The sequence below is a fragment of the Maylandia zebra genome, linkage group LG15 (genome assembly GCF_041146795.1).
Source record: "Maylandia zebra isolate NMK-2024a linkage group LG15, Mzebra_GT3a, whole genome shotgun sequence".
Lineage (NCBI taxonomy): Eukaryota > Metazoa > Chordata > Actinopteri > Cichliformes > Cichlidae > Maylandia > Maylandia zebra.
In genome coordinates this window covers 39,129,111-39,149,557 of record NC_135181.1, presented here as the reverse complement: position 1 = coordinate 39,149,557, position 20,447 = coordinate 39,129,111, and the positions used below count along the sequence as shown (strand labels likewise).

Sequence of the window (20,447 nt, the reverse complement as noted above, 5' to 3'; positions counted from 1 at the left end):
TTATAATAGCCAAAGATAACATCCTTATAGTATAGTTGAAGATTAGGGAGAACAAAGTCAGTAATAAACTTGTGGAAATCCTTCCAGAATTTACACGTAAATTTACATGACCAAAACAGATGAGAAACTGTTTCAGGTTGCTCTTGACAGAAGGTACAATGTACATTTATTTCAGCCATAAATTTGGACAAATATTGTTTGGTAGGGTAAAACTTATGAATCAACTTAAAGGAAATCTCTTTAATTTTGTTTGTTAAGAAAAACCTTTGTGGTCAAGTCCAAACTTTTTTCCATTCAATATCTGTTACAAAATTGGCCCAATAAAATATGGCTGATGGAACAGAGACCATTGCATCCTGAAAGAGAGATCTTATTTTGGTATTTATAGACTTATGAGAGGAAAAGCAAACATTGCCAAGAGAAGAATGTAACACATCCGGGGGAGTGACCTGTAGTGGAGCACTGTGGGAGCATCTGTGTAACATGGACAGACCAGATGGGATGGCATCGAACACTATTGAGAATTCTTTAGGCGTTATCGGTACATCTCCTGAGGAACTCAGAGTAATTATATAAGAGTCCATCTTCTCTATATAACTGACTAACCAAGATTATTCCATTATTAAACCAGTTATTTAAAAAAAAGAGTTTTATTTTTATAAATAATATTGCAGTTATTCCAAATAAAACAGTTTTGTGGAGAGAAATTGTGTTTGTAAATCAGCGCCCATGCCAAAAGAATTTGTTGATGAAAGTGAGAAAGTTTCAGTGGTATTTTTGGAATACTGTAATTGCAGAGCAGTAGGAAGTTAAGGCCGTCTAAATGAGAGAACACATGATGTGAGATAAAGTTCCAGATAGAAGTGGGATTTCTTAAATACTTTTTAATCCAGTTTATTTTAAAGGTGTTGTTAAGAGCACCGAAATCAATAAAATTTATACCTCCTTTATCATATGAATTTAAAGCTACTGATTTACGCAAGTAGTGAGTTTTATTTTTCCATAAAAAATTGTATAATAATTTGTTAATTGACTTACAGGTTGTATTATCAACATGTAGTGACTGGGCAGCATAGGTTAGACGGGAGATACCTTCAGCCTTCAATAGCAGAACTCTACCCTTCAATGACAGGTCTCGCTGTAGCCAATGATTAAAGATTTTTTGGGATTTATCTATAATAGGAATGAAGTTTGTGGAGCATCTGGATTGCTCATTTTTTATTATTTGAATTCCAAGGTATCTTACAGAGTTTCTTACAGGTATTCCATGAATTGAAGTTGCTAAACAACTTTTAACTGGTAAAAGTTCACATTTATGCAGGTTGAGTGAAAGTCCGGAGGCTTTAGAGAATGGCTGTATATTGTTAATGGCCACTGAAACTTGCGAGGCGTCTCTGAGGAAGAGAGCTGTATCGTCTGCCAGCTGACTTATGAGTATTTCTCTGTTAGCAATGACCAGGCCTTTTAAAGAACTGAGTTTAATGTGTGAATTGAGGAGTTGCACAGAAAGAAGGAATAAATATACGGATAGGGGGCAACCCTGCCTCACTCCACGCTTTAGAGAGAATCTTGGGGAAATACCAGTGGCAAGCTTTATGGAGCTGTTACTATTGGAATACAGTGTCCGAACGGCATTACAGAAGGACTGACCAAACCCAAATTTATTTAAAGCAGTAAAAATAAACTCATGCTCTAAGGAGTCGAACGCCTTGTAGAAATCTAAAAAAGGAATAAGACTATCATCCTGTACAAGTTCTGGGTAATCTATTATGTCTAAAATTAATCTTATGTTGTTTGAGATATGACGATTCTGCATGAAACCAGACTGACTCTCATCAATAACTTGATCTAATACAGGTTTCATTCTATTAGCCAGAATTTGTGCCAATATCTTATAATCATTATTCAGTAATGAGATTGGTCGCCAATTGTCTAAGAGCAAAGGATCCTTTCCTGGTTTTGGAATGAGGGTGATCAAACCTTGACCAACGATGACCAACAGCCTTTGGTGGAGGCACAGTCATCAGCCATGGTTGGAGATATTTCAATGGAGATGGAGCGACATTCGCTTTGCTATGCCCGGAATCTTGACAGATACAAGGAACATGGCATGCCATGGTTGGTCGATGTACTGAAAAGGCTTCCAAAACAGATCGATCCTGAAACTCAGAAGAAAATTCTCGTTCTGGTGAGTTCAGTTGGCCTCCTGATGAACCGGGATTTCGTATCTTTTGAGAAAATCAAGGATCTGCTACTCGAGCTAAAGGTCAGTCAAGCGGACCTTCAGAAATGTAAGATTCTGTCTACATCTCCATGTCAGCGTACGTTTGGATTCACCCTGTACAAACTGTACTACGACATCCCATATCGTATGGTGATCCAGCCAGTGCATCCAAAGAAGAAGCCTCCAACACTGCAACTGGAGCTTGATCACGTGGAACTTCCCGTCCTGCTGGAGGATGAAGAGCCTCAGGTTGTGAGCACAAGCGCAGTGTTCATCCCTGCCAATGTCAGCAGGCGTTGGTCAGACATAGAGATAGGCTTTGTGAACACGGACCCTTCAGTCAGGGTAAAGAATGCATATGCACAGTATGTGCGGGATTGCAAGGCTGCAGGCTTGTCTGCCCGGTCTTACCAGGCATTTGTCAAGAAAAGACTGCACTCGGTGTCAAAGTTGGACAAATAAAGAATTGGTGTTACAGAATTCACCAATCCAGTGCTTTTTCAAGTTATGATGTGATGAAAAACTTATTGTCTTTTTTTTTTAACTAAGTTTTGATTTTTTTCCCATGTTACACGAGTGTGATGCCATGTTACGGTTGTAAACATGTTTCCAAAATTGTTAATTTTACCTTGTTTGCTTTGAAAACTTAATTCTTGTAATCAAACAATAAATGTTCGCTTTGTAAATATATCTGATAATTCTGTTTTTGACATCATGTTCTGTTAAAAAATCATTGTTGAGATGAAAATAATATATGTTATTTTTGTAAACATTTGTGAGAGAAAACGAAAAAAAAAAAAGTTACATTTTCCAAAATCCTACCCACCCCCCCAAAAAAGACAAACAAAAAAAAAAAAAAACATACCCTCACATGGACTCTGCCTTGACGTGGCGTGAGGGCTTATGTGTCCCTGGGGAACACAACCAAAGAGTCCGGAAGGGCTAGGGAAAACAAGGGGTTAGGGTAAATCAAATTTGGGAGCACGGACCCCGAAGGTCAGGGTTAGGGGTTAGGTTAGGGTTATGGGGAAAAAGCCAGGAGAGGATGGGACAAAAGTGGAATAACTGAAAAAGTAAGAGGTGTAGAGGGACAGCAGAACCAGGCCTTTGGAGCACTGCATCATCTCCTGGTCCACACATGCCTTCAGGATGCACTGTACAAGGGGAGAGCAACGAGTCGTCTGTTGCCACAAACAGTCCAATCGCCTTCTGCGTCTGTCATTGTCTTTCGTTTGTTTTTTAAATACACAGCAAGTGTCTCTCTCTCTCTGTCTGTCACAAACACAGACACACACACAGACAGACAGACACTGTGAGGTCTGCAGTGCAAAATTTGAATTTTAGTGCTTGGTGATTTCTCTCTCTCTCTCTGTCTGTCTCTCTGTCACACACACACACACACACACACACACACACACACACACACACACACACACACACACACACACTTAACTTATTTCTGCACAAACTCGCCTCACCTGGGAGACATGAAAAATATTATCCATCTTCACCTTAATAGGCAGAACCAGCTGAATGGTAACAGGATTTAACTTTGCTTCCGCTGGGAAAGGACCAATAAATCGAGAATATAAACCCTTCATGCTCCTTTCAAGCTCCCCTACCCTGATACTATGTACATTTAAGATAAAGCTTTTTTTGTTTTCAGTATATGTAAAAGTATGGCTTTGTTATTCTATGTAATAATTTCTGAAAAACCTTTAGGTATTTATTTTATAAAGTCCATTTTTTATAATTTCAAGTAACATACTAACAGCTTCACTGTTCACCTTTCGCTCTTATAATCTAGCCAACCTTTATGTACTTGAGTAAGAAAACGGTATCTCACTGTACGGTAACTGATCAGCCAGTATGGTTTTAGGAAATTTTGAATTAGGCAGAATGACATTTTCATTATTGTTTTTATTTTTTATTTATTTATTTATGTATTCATCTTTGCTTTACCACCCTTCTGAAATCTCAGCTGAAAACCATATTCTCCATGGTAATCTGTTGTTACTGGGACAGTGGAGGCTTGGGATGTAATGCCATCTTTGTACAAACTGTCATTTGGTATCTCTCCCTTAATTGCTGGTCATTGATGAGCAACACATCGATGCAGCTATCTGTCCTCCATATGTACAATTATAGAAACATACAGACACACAGACACCTTTTAAGCCCTTGTCCTCTGATCAGGTGTCCATGTAGCATTTACCTGGACCACTGTCACCAAACCATCTGTTTCATAATACATATAATGTTTAATCTGCACTGGTCACTCCACGTTATTGTCATTGATATTTATATTTAAAAGTGCAATACTGTAATTTTCTGCTGCTCATTCCTGTGCAATATCCCATCTGCCCTCCCGTCATATTTCTTTTCAAGATTTTCTTATTTAATCACTAGTGTACATATATTTATATTTATAGATAAATATATATTTAGTCATCTTTTCTCTTTTACCATGTCTCTCTAATATTTTGCTCCTTACTATTTTTATTTTTTCTTATTATTTTATTTTCTTATATTTTCTCCTACTGTATCATGCTGCTGAGTGACTGCTGCTCGTCAAACACATTTCATTGCAATGTTGACCCTGTGCTAACTTGCATATGACAAATAAAACTGAAAACTGAAAACATGTAAGCTAATGGTCCCAACGTGCTTAAAATACATTTTTTAATTATCTGTGTAATTTCTGTTCATATTTAAATTAAGAGGGGGTGGCAGTAAAAACTCTGTAACAGAAATGTCATCAAGTACACTTTCAAACGATTGCGCTGTACGGACTCGCGTACTTGACTACTGAGAAATGACTTTCACGTCAGACTTAGCGGCTCTTATTTATCCAAAGTGCGACACCTGAGCGCAGACCCGGGCTGTTAAACAAATATGAGCAAATGCAGATGTCAGACAGACTGTCTAAAGAATTTTAAAAAGTCAGACAACCTTCAGGGCAATAACTAGAAGAATAAAGTTTGCAATAAAAGTTTGAACAATATTTTGCTATGTGCTATTTGCTATGCTCATCTAACCTGTGCTGCAGGTCAACCAGTTCTATCTTATCAGATTCACTGAGGGTGTCTATTGGTTTGGAAGTAAGGCATATGATCTTTTGTATCACTTGCGTCTCATCAGATCTTCTTTTTTTTGCTAAATCACTGCTATATTTTCTAAAGAATTTTCCAATTTCATATTTCAAAAGTTCCCAGTTACTACAAAATGTATTATTTGTGAGAGCTTTACTCCAATAAAGTTTAATGAATCTCTGAACTTCACAAATCACTTCTTTATGCTCAAGAATGGTACTATTTAACTTCCAGTAAGAGGTTTTAGTGATTAGGGAGGATGACAACGGGATCGATAAGCTAACCATTTTGTGGTCTGAGAGTGGTGTAGGATAAATATCCGTTTTAACTTTTTCTAAATCTTTTGAGATAAGCCAAAAATCGATACGTGAGTGTCTGGTTTGAGTCTTATTACACCATGTATAAGCTATCTGAGACGAATGAGAATCCCTCCAAGAATCGACTAAGTTGAATCTTTGTGCAAACAGTCTTATGAATGAGTTAGAGTCTAAACTTCTAGAAGGCCATCTGTCCAAATAGCTGTTAAACACTGTATTAAAGTCTCCACCAAAAATAATAAAAGAATTGGGATATTTCGATAACCAGCGCAGTAGGCGCTCCTCCAACCTATCAAAATATAGTTTATTCTCCCTCTGACAGTTAAAACCATACACATTGACTAAAATATAGATAGAGTGTGCAGCCTCAACTATTAGAAAAATGTAATGACCATCTTTATCTATGTCAGAATTCAAGATTTTACCATTAAATCTTCCTTTAAGTATGCAGACACCAGCAGCATGCTCTGTACCATGGGACATCCACAGATCATCTCCCCATTGCGATCTCCAAAATGTTTTTTCTTGTTCTGTTGAGTGAGACTCTTGTATAAAACAGAAATCTGAATTGAACTGCTTGCAAAACAAAAAAATAGCCTTACGTTTAACATTGTTTCTTAAACCTCTTGCATTTAAAGAAATAACAGACAGAGACATAATGATAGTAACAAAAATTAAAAGTGACAAATAAGAAAAAGCTTAAACCAAGTAAATGAAGAACAGTTGAACCTGGTCACTTAAGAGAGTCCTATATAAGATGAGAACTGCAACCCCTGAGTAAGGAAATTGTGAACTTGAATAATAATAGGAATACAATAGCCTAAAACAATAAAACCAATGTGGTAAAAATAAATAAATAAATAAATAAAATAAATAAACGCTTCACATATGAGCATTGAAAGGGAGCTTAATAGAAATTTTCTTGCTCCATTTAAATAACTAATTATTCAAAAAAATAATAAAAATAAAAAAAAATAAAAAGAAGCTTATCCAGCTTGCTCATAACATTTTCAGTAAAAAATATTGCAGCCAAACTGAAGACCAATAAACTTATAACAAATAAACTGCATCAGTTTAACTCTGATCGTTTTATGAGTCCAACAACAAAAACAAACAAACAAAAAAAGAACGGCAGTGAAACCAAGTTAATCTTAAGATACTTCAGTTTTCACCTCAAAATACCTTGGATCAAATTATAGGGCTGGAAAAATCTCTTTTCCCTCCACGAACGCACGACCTCCTACGAAGAACGCCAGCTTGTTTTCTTTGCGCGCAGCTTCCACAGACGGCCAGAGTCTGTTTCTTCGGGCGCGGTCGTCAGGGGACAGATCCTCAGCCAGCTTTAGGTTGTTACCTTTCAGGTAGGTGGACTTCTTAGCAGCGCGCCAGACAGCATCGCGGTAGATCCTGGATGTAAACTGAATGATGATTCCCCTGGGTTGGTTGTTGTTGGACCTCTTGGGACCGATGCGGTGGACGGTGTCAACGACGTCGGGGAATTTATCTTGCATCTCCGGTATGACTGATCTACAGACTTTGATTACCTCCTGCCGCACGTCCTGCTTGTCCCTCTCGGTCAGACCGTAGAGCTTCAGATTCCAACGCCGTGAATAGCTCTCCAGGTGAGAGATGCGCTTTTCCTGTGCTTCAGCGATTGCTTTATATTTTTCGAGCTGTGCCTCAACACTGACAACTCTGCTCTTCATATCATTTAACTCAGCACAGACAGCATCAAATGACTCCTTAACAGCTGTGATATGTTCAGTGTTCTCTTGGACAGCTTTTTCATCTCGGAGATGGCTATGGAGTTGTCACTCACCATTTTTTCAAGTGTCTGAACTCGAGTTAATCAACATGGTAAGTGATGAGAGCTGGGAGAGAACCGTAGATGTCTCCGTATCCGCAACAAAGAGGGGGAAACTCTTCTTCCATCCGTGAATACTGAAGCGGTTCGGAAACTGCCTCCAAATAGTCGTGCATGGAGTCGATGAGAGTATTTTTAGTGTCGGCGGGCATCTCAGTAGCGAGAGAAGACTGAGCAGCTTGGCTAACATTAGCAAGCTTGCTAACGGAGCCACTGTTAGCATGCAACTTCTTAGATTCGGTCTTTCTCTTCTCGGGTTTGCTCATTTTGGTTCACAAATAGATACCAAAATGAGACGTAAAAGATGACTATTGCGTAGGCGTAAATAAAGTCTCTGTTCACTGTGTGTAATATATATTTTAAAAAAGGCCAGGTTCGCAGAGCTCAGCGATACGTGACTGCTCAGGGCGCCATCTTGGGCTCCCCCCCCCTCGAAGAGTCACGATTGCGTTGACTATCAAAAGTCGACGCGTTGTTTGAAGCTTTGTAAGATCCCAAAAGACGCAGGAATAAGTAGTAGGATTTAAGAGTGTAATAACGGACTGAAACAGAAGATGGCAGCACTGCATGTACAAGGATGCCAGCTGCCGTTAAACCCCGAAGAAGAAGAAGTAGCTGTGTCCCAGAATTCATAGCGCAGCCCAGCTCAGTTTCCAACAATGGCGGCAGCTAGTTAGTTTTAATATTACTCTTATTATTCTTTATAGGTCACAAAATAAACGTTTCACATATTTTCAGGCGAGACTGTAGCTGTGTAAACCTCAAATATCTGCTCAGTTTATCAAGACACCACATATTTTCAAAAGCGCTCCGACGTTTTCGGAGACGTCTGTTACCCACTAGCTCGATAGCGAGCCGGGGGCTAGGCTCACTAGAGCTGTGAGAACACCGGACTCCTGGCAAATCGTTTTCAAACCCACCGCAGTCTTTCGCTACTCAGGTTAAACATATATAGGTCACTTAGATAACTTAAAAATGTTATCGTTTGGCTTTTTTTTAGTATTTTATTTGTTCCTGAGTAAATCGGTTTGGCTGAGATTAAAGTTATAGTTTCTGTAAGCAAAGCAAAACTGTTTATGTGAAAAACTGTAAAATATAATTTCAGTGTTCTTTTTACATTTCATAAGAGTAAAATCCTTGTAGGAGTAAATGTATCCAAGCTTCTGACAGATGTCACAGATGTTTAACTTATTGTTGTTTACTTGTAGTGTACAATAAATAATCAAAAACACAGGATTATTCTGCAATGCTTCATTACTCACTAATGTTACAAATGTTGAAAGGTAAAAGTGTTCAATAAAATCCTAAATATTGCAAAATGCTGTAAGAACTCTTCTTTCGCTGCTTTAGGTCACATCCCATTATATTGACTACTGTACACACACTACTTAATATTTAAGATACAAAAAATACTGGTTTCTGTGCATGCATCTGCAGTGAAGGTGTGTGTTGTTTTGCCATGCAGCTTTTACTTGCTTAGGCGCAGTCAAGCACTCTTCTTCATTTTGCCTACCATGAAGTCAAGCCAAAAAAACAAGAAAAGAAAAACGATTTTTCTGGTATCTGAACTATAACAGTTCCCTGAACTACCTCTGATAGTGTCCTCATCATCATAACATTCCCTTTATTTATGATTAGTTATCTTCATCTTCAGAGGTGTGGGTGACAGTTTTAGTGTTTGCTTTAAATAACAAAAAACAACAAAAACTCAAAACAAAAACTTGAAATATATATATATTCTATATACATATATAGAGATGCTCACTCCTGATTGGACACTGAGCTGCACCACCTTCTCCTTCACTCCTCCACCTTGCTGTCCTCTGTGTTCTCTCTCCTCCATCTCCAGGGAACAAATCAGAGTCTGAGCACCAAACCTGTGGACTGTTAGTCTGCAGATAAGAAGGAAAACACACAGAATTCTCATGTTTGCCATTTTTCATACCGTATTACTATAGTATATTAGTTTACCAGTCCAACAGATTTATTTTCCCAAATGGATCATTACAGCTTTTGCCACACTGGTCCACTTGATTGTCAAAGTGTATTAGCTCTTTATTATTTCTTTCTTTTCTTTACCTTGAAATTATTACAATCAGAACGGACAGGACTGGGGATGGGAAAGAGAAAGATGAAGAAAAGAGAAGTTGGGAAGATGCTCAACAGAAGGAGATGGAAAGCAAAAAGATAGGAGAAGAGAGACACAGAGAGAGGAGACACTAAAAATCTGTTTGATCACCTGCTGGAAAAATAAAAACAAGCAAAAAGAGAAAAACACAGTAGCGAAACCACAGCAAAAACCAACATAAGCACAAGTTATAGTAAATAATAAATATCTCCACATCCCGGAAGGGCCTGATCGAGCCACAGGGGCCATAAACTGACAGTTTATTTATAACTAGAAATAATAAAGCAGTTGACGTGTTTCAGGCTGTGACTTTTAGTATCTGTTGGTACTTCATCACTTTGAATAAGTGTAAGTCAACACCAGGCCGCACTTTCAGTCTTTCCATTAAACAAATGACCAACAATCCATTGTTTTCACCATTAAACAATAAAATATGCTTCTTGACTCCTTGATGCAGGTGCCCACCTACGACCTGGTTTATTAATACTAAGCTAAAGAGGAAAGCAACTCACTGTAGTTCTCACAGCTCAGGACAAGCAGACACCTGATGTTGAGTGACTGAATGGAACTAAAACAAGAATTCATAATTATGTTTGTCTGCCATGAACACGTGATGATAAAACTCTGCATATGCAGTCAGGAGACTGATGACCTGTGAAATGAGCTGTTAGAAATGTGCAGATATGTGTAAACATTGATCAGCATTTAACATCCAGGATGGAGCAAAACTTCTGACCTGCATGTATGAGAACCTTTAATCACATCATCTTTGTAGTGAAATAGCTGATGACTCATTAAACGTTTCCATGTAATTTATCCACAGTGAAAAATATTCACTTTGCTGGATCTGAAAATCACGTGTTCATTTCATTAGACACTAGCAATACCATTAAACTGGACCTTATCATTATCATATAGCACTAAATGTGAAACTGTGTCATATAACAATCTATATATGTAATATGTGTTTGCCTGAATCTTCCAGCACAAACAGAAAGACGAGCTGTTGTCTGAGTATCAACGCAAGTACACACCAGAAATCGTTCAGTAAAGACAAATTTAATAAATGAAAGCTGGTGAGAGGGCCTTTGATGTTTCTCTTTGGATCATCCTGTTGTTTGTCTCCCAGTGTCGTTACTGCTCCTCTCCTTTCAAAGACAAACACCAAATAACACCAAATGAGAGTGAATCACTTCAGAAACACTCCTGGTTATTGTGAGCAAACGTCATAACATGATGAATGTATTTACCATTTTACTGAGGGAAAATCTTCTGTGTGGAGTTTCTTCTCATCTTGGCTCTTTTTCCTGACATTTAGAAACAAGAGGCAGAAAAGAAAGAATAAAAGTTAAAACCTCAACAAGTTTTTTAATGTTTGGGATGTTTTAGAAACAACCTTAAACACTATTTACTACTTACCACTTTGTTCATTCTTGCTGACGTTCACTCTCCTCATCTTCTCTCTAAAGGACAAATGACAGAAAAGAGGGAATCATTTTAGTAACTTTATCAACCAGGTGAGCAGAATTTTAGATATTTATCAATATTCTGATTAAAAGCAGAGTGAATACTTATCTTTTTACGAGAAAGGGTTCAATCCGTCCTGTCTTAGGTCTTAATGTCACCTTGGCTCCTCTGTTTTCTCTGAAAAACAAAAGACAAATGGGAAGAAAAAAATTAGTAAATGATTTCAGCAACTAGAGGAAGTGTTCACTGAGGAGGAGCTGTCATAATAATATAAAATCAATATATACTTATCTTTTTTTTAATGACAGTTTACAGAGCACGCTGGCTTCGCTCCTCCCTCCGCTCCTCTCTGAAAGTTAACTGGATAAAGGATAATAACAATTAATAACATCATCAAAACAGACAAACCTGAAAGAATTGCTGATCAGAGCTGTGACAGAGTCACAGATTAGTTGGATGTATACTTATCTTTCACAATGAGAGCGTTTGCATAGACGTCTCTTCAGGTCTTTTTATTGTTTTCTTTCTGGAGAGGAAAGTGATGAGACTGATGAGGAAATACCAAATACAAAGACTGACAAAGGGAACTGAAAAAGTCTAACCAAAACCTATACTGGGGGAAAACTGTAGGAAACAGAACTACTGAGGCAAGGAAACACGAGGGGACGGAGACTAACACTCTGACAAGGGACAAAGGGAGACTGACACTATATTTACACACAGGAGGCTGATTATGGGAACTAAGGACACATAGAAACACAGCTGAACCGAATAAGAAATGAACAACAAGTCGAAACAAACTCTAATGACAGTTCAACCAGTTTCTAAACACAACAAATAACTTTCAGGATGTTTCAACAATGTGTAAAATGAGTTCTTATCTTTTTTTGTGAGAGGGCCTTCAATGTTTCTCTTTGGATCATCCTTCCATCCATTTCTTCTGCTTAACCATTGGAGCCATCCCAGCTGTTATGGGGCCAGAGGCGGGGGTATAACCTGGACAGGTCAGTCTAACACAGAGAAACAGACAACCATTCACACTCACATTCAACCTAACTGCATCTCTCTGGACTGTGGGATGAAGCTGGAGTACCTGGAGGGAACCACAAAGGCGCCAGGACTGTCTTGCTCTCAGATGACGCCCGTTCACGCTGCTCTGAAGACCCTCAGTTGTCTTTGGATCAAATAACACCAAATGAGAGTGAATCACTTCAGAAACACTCCTGGTTATTGTGAGCAAACGTCATAACAAGATGAATATATTCACCATTTTACTGAGGGAAAATCTTCTGTGTGGTGTTTCTTCGCAGCGTGACTCTTTTGCCTGACTTTTAGAAACAAGAGGCAGAAAAGAAAGAATAAAAGTTAAAACCTCGACGATTTTCAAATATTTTAGGACATTCTTTTAGAAACAACCTTAAGCACTATTTACTACTTACCACTTTGTTCAGGCTTGCTGACGTTCGACATGCTTCACTGTATATTATAATCTCAAGCGCTTCCTTGCTTGAGTCGGGCTCCGGATGCTGCTCTCTTCCTCCGCCTTCCTCTTAGCACGCTTTGCCGACATATTTAGAAAACGGCAGAGCACCGAAGTGAGAACTCTGCCGTCCGCGCTGTAGTCTGTTACTCTCCAGCGGTTCTTCATCTCAGTGTCCTCTGTTTGGTAAACAGTGGAGATGACTCTGGTGACGGGGAGGCCGTCGACAGTCAGGGTGCGGACACAGTTCCTCCGATCTGCCTTCAGCACAGCAAGATCTGCTTTCTCTGGAAGAACTGGAGTCAGGAAGCGTGGATGAGAGCTGGAGCCCGCAGGCGGCAGCATCATGCCAGCTGGTGAGTCCGTAGGAGGAGAAGGAGTGGTGTTCTCTCTCTGGCTCTGCCTCACATTGACAAATGGTGTCGTCACCAGGTCCCGGTGGAACCATCCTTTAAAAGGTATGCGAGGAAAGTCCTTGGACCCAGTCACCAGGTTATGGTAAAGAGTGAGGACCAGGTGAGTCATGGAGTTCAGATGGCTCCTGCTCAGTTCACGGTTCCTCAAGTTAGTGACGACCATCTGAGGTGCAGTGACTGGACTCACCAGATCAGCTACGAGAAAGCAAAGCGTGCGTCTACGTTAATCATGTGATCACACAAATTAAAGCCTGAATTTAAATTGTCCAGACATGGCTTTACATCATCATAAGCTCTTCCACACACAAACAGTAAGAAGCTCCCAGCAGAACTCATTGTTTATGAAAGCCTTCACATTTTTCACCTGGTAAAAGTTTCCATGTGTGTAAGGCTGCGTGGATTTTCACTGAGGTTTTAATACGCATTCACATTAAGGAGTAATATCTTCATATTAGTTGAGCATCGATATTTTGAGGATAAAGCAGCTACATTTAGGTGAGAAACCTCCCACCTCCTTATTGCAGGCACACACTGTTTCAATCTCAAACTCATCCTGCGACTCTGTGAACTTTTAAAACTCCAGCTTCTCCAGCTTTACACATTCACAATCTATGAAACGTTCACGTATAACTCAGCGCCAGCGGCCCAAACATGTCAACTCAAACCCTCTACATGCAAAAACGGCCGCGCGCTGACGTCAGCGTCCTCCAACGCCTTAAGTCGTTAGCAATTAAAAAAAAACATGGCGCCATCTTTATAGCGTACTGGCACATGTTAAAATTGATGTTACTCAAGTATGAAACATCTCATCCTAAATGTTAACACTCATGAAGTCCTACTTCCAAACAATAAAAGACAAAAATCTAAGTTGTATTTGTTTGCTAGCACTCTGACATATTAGCCTGCTGTACTCACCATAGCGTTGATCTAACACCTCCTCAATGAAAAGGGAGAGCAGGTGCATCTCGCGACTCAAGTCTGAAGAAGTCATTTTGCAAATCCTTCTTGAAGATTTTCAAACGTTAGCTGTAGCTTGAAAAATCCGAGTTTTCACAGCACTAGTGGGAAAAAGCTCCTGTTTGCGCTCAAACGTGAAACCCGAATTCCACTTTTGCCTCCTGCTTTTATACCTGCACTCAAACACGTCATCATCACCATGACACCCAGGGTCACCGAAAATCAATTTTATTTATTTAAAATAAAGTTCGTCTAATTATCATAGATTTTAAAAAATATATATATTTCTCATTTTATTTTACTGCTTTATTCATCCTTTTTAAAAAATATATTGCCAAACTTTGTCGTTTTAATTCTTTAAAAAATCATTAATTCACCAGTTTACAAAAATGAAGATCGATATCTGAAATTTAAATTAATAAATAAATAATTACAATTGATAATGGGTTTTTAGCATTAAAGAATGGTTTTTCAGTGCGCTTTAAATGTTATCAGAGCCGATGTTGTGCCAAAAAGTGATCGCAGTCCAAAAAGTGATTTACGGTATTGAAACGTTTGTTTGTGTCATGACATTTGTAAACAGTTGATGTTTAAGGTGCAGTTCATGTGGAAGCCAGAGGAGGGTGGTGTTGTGCGCATAATACAAAGTGATGGCGAAACCTAAAAGACGGTGTCATGTCTGCTCCCTGAAGCAATCTCATAACAGTTTCAATCTATTTCAAGCCAGTTAGCACATTTCTGTTATGAAGTGCAATCATTTTTTGGCAGTAAACTTAAATCCTTTTATTATGAATATCACATTCTCAGATTTTCAAGAGAGACCAGACCAATAGGACAGCAGAAATCACAAAAATAAATAAATAAATAACAGTTTTATAAAGATTAAAACAGTTAAAAAATGACTGGAATGATTATGATGTATAACACAGAATATGTACAATAACAGAGTTATAAACACACCTAGAACACACGTGATACTTTTATTTCATCTATAACCTCTGTGCAAATTTTGTTGACTGCAAAGTGTTTATGAATATGTTTTTAAAAGCTGGTTATCTGACTGTCAGTTAATAGCAATTAAAAAGAAAGCTGATTTTTATTTAAAAAACCCTGAAAACATCACACATGTACAAACAACACACAATTATTGTAGATTCTTCAAAGCCTCCTTATATTCAACACTTGGGTAGGTGGTGTTATACATGACCTCACAGCACATCAGTCCTCCTGTTTTCACCTTGTCACCTTCATTAAGCTGCTCTCTTTCTACAGAAGGCCCACCGCATGTATGGGGGGGAGGGGGGGGGGGGGGGGATACCGTGGGCCAGGGCTGTGGCATCTAATGTCTGGTTGTCAGTGTCCTTTGGAAAAGCAAGTGATTGTCCTCAAATCAGATGTCCCAGCAGATTGATCTAGTTTGCCATGCCGGCAAAAGACCAATACACCAAGACAAACAGCCATTTATGCTTTTTACACAGACAGCCCATTTAACCAGGGAACTTGACACAATGTATTTTTTTTTCTATTTAACTAGAAGAATTGTTGTACCACACATTAAAGTTTCAAATCAGTGAAAAAGCAATCGTGCCAAAGAAATGTCATGTGTTTGTTTAAGATGACTGCAATTATGGTATTAACAGAAAACACACATCTCTGTCTCTTTTCTTTTCTGTTTAGTGTTTCACTTACCTTCTAAACTCACCAAGTACTTGCACAATCCTGAGGTTTTTAGAAAAGAACATCTCAGATTAAATAAGGAGGGGATACAGACATTAAAACTAACCTTTATTACTATGATACAAAACAATATTAATGAAGTTGTTAAAAGTGGTACTTCTTACACACACACACACACACACACACACACACACACACACACACACACACAGCTCATTACAAGTGTTTAAAAGTTTGAGTTGTCTGAAAAACTAAAGAAAGAAAAACACAAAAATGTTACAATACAAAAGTTGGAACTTTATTAACACACAGAAATACAAACTGATGGGTTGATAAATATCAAGAAGACAGTACATTTCACATAAAGACTGTGCATCATTTTAAGATGAAAAAATGCAATATGGGGTCAGCCAGAGGATTAATAATCAAAACTAAGGGATTCTGATATTAATACTGCACCGCCTCCAATCTCACTATAAGTTACATCTGTTGAACTGACTTCTTGCTAGCATTTCCAATGAAGTCAAGATGAAAAAAATAAAACCTAAAAACAGAGGGTCCAATACATTTAACAGGAATTTGTCAAAAAGAACAACAAAAGTACTGACTGTTAATTTTTTATTTTTGACCCTGTAACTCAGTTATTAGTTTGAAAATAAACGTTTGTATGTCTTCAAAAAATACTGTAAAGCTTTTGACTCTTAGGGAGTCAGGAGCTACATGACAGATGTTATTTTGAATGACTTGGATATTTGCTGTTTACCAACCGTAAGTCTGCACAACAGAAATATTGTTCTGAAACACATTAAAATACACAAGTGAAAGATGATATCTGTAATTAGAGCTGCCACGATTAGTCGAAGACTCACGATTTTTTTTTAAACTTTATTTATCACATTTTAAACATACAGTCAAGTAAAACAGGGATCACATAAAAGATGACATTGTGGTAGTACAATGAGGAACAGAAAGAGTGACAAGGACAGTGAGACAAAAGTGAGACAAAAAATAAAATAAATTAAGGGGAACATAAATAAACAAAAGTTTACAAGAGCCAAAATCAAGTTAGCAGTTTCAATCGGATATAGATGTTAACAGTCTTGAGAGCCTTAGTGTTTTTTGATGAGGAGATTGTCCTTATATATTGTGCAAGTTCCATTTTTAATACAAGAAGTTCAGGCTTTCTGCCGAGGACTTTGCTTTTGTGTATATGAAATTTTGCCAAAAATAAAACCAAATTTATAAAGAAGAAAGCATCATTGTCCTTGTCTTTAAAATTATAATAGCCAAAGATAACATCCTTATAGTATAGTTGAAGATTAGGGAGAACAGAGTCAGTAATAAACTTGTGGAAATCCTTCCAGAATTTACACGTAAATTTACATGACCAAAACAGATGAGAAACTGTTTCAGGTTGCTCTTGACAGAAGGTACAATTTACATTTATTTCAGCCATAAATTTGGACAAATATTGTTTGGTAGGGTAAAACTTATGAATCAACTTAAAGGAAATCTCTTTAATTTTGTTTGTTAAGAAAAACCTTTGTGGTCAAGTCCAAACTTTTTTCCATTCAATATCTGTTACAAAATTGGCCCAATAAAATATGGCTGATGGAACAGAGACCATTGCATCCTGAAAGAGAGATCTTATTTTGGTATTTATAGACTTATGAGAGGAAGAGCAAACATTGCCAAGAGAAGAATGTAACACATCCGGGGGAGTGACCTGTAGTGGAGCACTGTGGGAGCATCTGTGTAACATGGACAGACCAGATGGGATGGCATCGAACACCATTGAGAATTCTTTAGGCGTTATCGGTACATCTCCTGAGGAACTCAGAGTAATTATATAAGAGTCCATCTTCTCTATATAACTGACTAACCAAGATTATTCCATTATTAAACCAGTTATTTAAAAAAAAGAGTTTTATTTTTATAAATAATATTGCAGTTATTCCAAATAAAACAGTTTTGTGGAGAGAAATTGTGTTTGTAAATCAGCGCCCATGCCAAAAGAATTTGTTGATGAAAGTGAGAAAGTTTCAGTGGTATTTTTGGAATACTGTAATTGCAGAGCAGTAGGAAGTTAAGGCCGTCTAAATTAGAGAACACATGATGTGAGATAAAGTTCCAGATAGAAGTGGGATTTCTTAAATACTTTTTAATCCAGTTTATTTTAAAGGTGTTGTTAAGAGCACCGAAATCAATAAAATTTATACCTCCTTTATCATATGAATTTAAAGCTACTGATTTACGCAAGTAGTGAGTTTTATTTTTCCATAAAAAATTGTATAATAATTTGTTAATTGACTTACAGGTTGTATTATCAACATGTAGTGACTGGGCAGCATAGGTTAGACGGGAGATACCTTCAGCCTTCGATAGCAGAACTCTACCCTTCAATGACAGGTCTCGCTGTAGCCAATGATTAAAGATTTTTTGGGATTTATCTATAATAGGAATGAAGTTTGTGGAGCATCTGGATTGCTCATTTTTTATTATTTGAATTCCAAGGTATCTTACAGAGTTTCTTACAGGTATTCCATGAATTGAAGTTGCTAAACAACTTTTAACTGGTAAAAGTTCACATTTATGCAGGTTGAGTGAAAGTCCGGAGGCTTTAGAGAATGGCTGTATATTGTTAATGGCCACTGAAACTTGCGAGGCGTCTCTGAGGAAGAGAGCTGTATCGTCTGCCAGCTGACTTATGAGTATTTCTCTGTTAGCAATGACCAGGCCTTTTAAAGAACTGAGTTTAATGTGTGAATTAAGGAGTTGCACAGAAAGAAGGAATAAATATACGGATAGGGGGCAACCCTGCCTCACTCCACGCTTTAGAGAGAATCTTGGGGAAATACCAGTGGCAAGCTTTATGGAGCTGTTACTATTGGAATACAGTGTCCGAACGGCATTACAGAAGGACTGACCAAACCCAAATTTATTTAAAGCAGTAAAAATAAACTCATGCTCTAAGGAGTCGAACGCCTTGTAGAAATCTAAAAAAAAGAATAAGACTATCATCCTGTACAAGTTCTGGGTAATCTATTATGTCTAAAATTAATCTTATGTTGTTTGAGATATGACGATTCTGCATGAAACCAGACTGACTCTCATCAATAACTTGATCTAATACAGGTTTCATTCTATTAGCCAGAATTTGTGCCAATATCTTATAATCATTATTCAGTAATGAGATTGGTCGCCAATTGTCTAAGAGCAAAGGATCCTTTCCTGGTTTTGGAATGAGGGTGATCAAACCTTGACATAAAGTGGGAGGGAGTGCACCTCTATCCATACTTTCCTTAAAAACTTCTAAAAGAAACGGGGCTAAACTGTCAGCGAACTGTTTGTAAAACTCGGCAGTAAGGCCGTCAGTTCCAGGTGATTTGTTAATCTTTAGATGTTTTATAGCATCTGCAACCTCAATCAAAGAAATTGATCTGTCGCAAAGCTGACTATCCTCCTCATTCAGCTGAGTCATTTTGTCTAAAGAATTTTTAAAAAAGTCAGACAAGCTTCAGGGCAATAACTAGAAGAATAAAGTTTGCAATAAAAGTTTGAACAATATTTTGCTATGTGCTATTTGCTATGCTCATCTAACCTGTGCTGCAGGTCAACCAGTTCTATCTTATCAGATTCACTGAGGGTGTCTATTGGTTTGGAAGTAAGGCATGTGATCTTTTGTATCACTTGCGTCTCATCAGATCTTCTTTTTTTTGCTAAATCACTGCTATATTTTCTAAAGAATTTTCCAATTTCATATTTCAAAAGTTCCCAGTTACTACAAAATGTATTATTTGTGAGAGCTTTACTCCAATAAAGTTTAATGAATCTCTGAACTTCACAAATCACTTCTTTATGTTCAAGAATGGTACTATTTAACTTCCAGTAAGAGGTTTTAGTGATTAGGGAGGATGACAACGGGATCGATAAGCTAACCATTTTGTGGTCTGAGAGTGGTGTAGGATAAATATCCGTTTTAACTTTTTCTAAATCTTTTGAGATAAGCCAAAAATCGATACGTGAGTGTCTGGTTTGAGTCTTATTACACCATGTATAAGCTATCTGAGACAAATGAGAATCCCTCCAAGAATCGACTAAGTTGAATCTTTGTGCAAACAGTCTTATGAATGAGTCAGAGTCTGAACTTCTAGAAGGCCATCTGTCCAAATAGCTGTTAAACACTGTATTAAAGTCTCCACCAAAAACAATAAAAGAATTGGGATATTTAGATAACCAGCGCAGTAGGCGCTCCTCCAACCTATCAAAATATAGTTTATTCTCCCTCTGACAGTTAAAACCATACACACTGACTAAAATATAGATAGAGTGTGCAGCCTCAACTATTAGAAAAATGTAATGACCATCTTTATCTATGTCAGAATTCAAGATTTGACCATTAAATCTTCCTTTAAGTATGCAGACACCAGCAGCATGCTCTGTACCATGGGACATCCACAGATCATCTCCCCATTGCGATCTCCAAAATGTTTTTTCTTGTTCTGTTGAGTGAGACTCTTGTATAAAACAGAAATCTGAATTGAACTGCTTGCAAAACAAAAAAATAGCCTTACGTTTAACATTGTTTCTTAAACCTCTTGCATTTAAAGAAATAACAGACAGAGAAATAATGATAGTAACAAAAATTAAAAGTGACAAATAAGAAAAAGCTTAAACCAAGTAAATGAAGAACAGTTGAACCTGGTCACTTAAGAGAGTCCTATATAAGATGAGAACTGCAACCCCTGAGTTATGGAACGCCAGGACTGCCATAATGAATTAATTAAATACACCATTAAATAATTAATTAAATGTGGCAATAATT

General features: G+C 37.7%; 1 protein-coding gene across 2 annotated transcripts; it reads right to left on the bottom strand.

Moving 5' to 3' along the window:
* Window positions 1-10,665: 10,665 nt before the first annotated feature.
* On the bottom strand, window positions 10,666-14,074 carry LOC112436069 (uncharacterized). 2 transcript variants are annotated; one of them, XM_076874406.1, is made up of 8 exons: window positions 13,904-14,074; window positions 12,532-13,183; window positions 12,360-12,420; window positions 12,186-12,266; window positions 11,197-12,102; window positions 11,045-11,084; window positions 10,876-10,932; window positions 10,666-10,773 (listed from the first exon to the last, which is right to left on the bottom strand). In XM_076874406.1, the coding sequence occupies exons 1-2, from the start codon at window positions 13,977-13,979 to the stop codon at window positions 12,576-12,578; spliced, it is 684 nt and encodes a 227-aa protein (XP_076730521.1). In that variant the 5' UTR covers window positions 13,980-14,074; the 3' UTR covers window positions 10,666-10,773; window positions 10,876-10,932; window positions 11,045-11,084; window positions 11,197-12,102; window positions 12,186-12,266; window positions 12,360-12,420; window positions 12,532-12,575. The 2 variants fall into 2 exon arrangements, with proteins under 2 accessions (XP_076730521.1, XP_076730520.1); XM_076874405.1 differs by having other exon boundaries at window positions 11,045-12,102.
* Window positions 14,075-20,447: the final 6,373 nt, after the last annotated feature.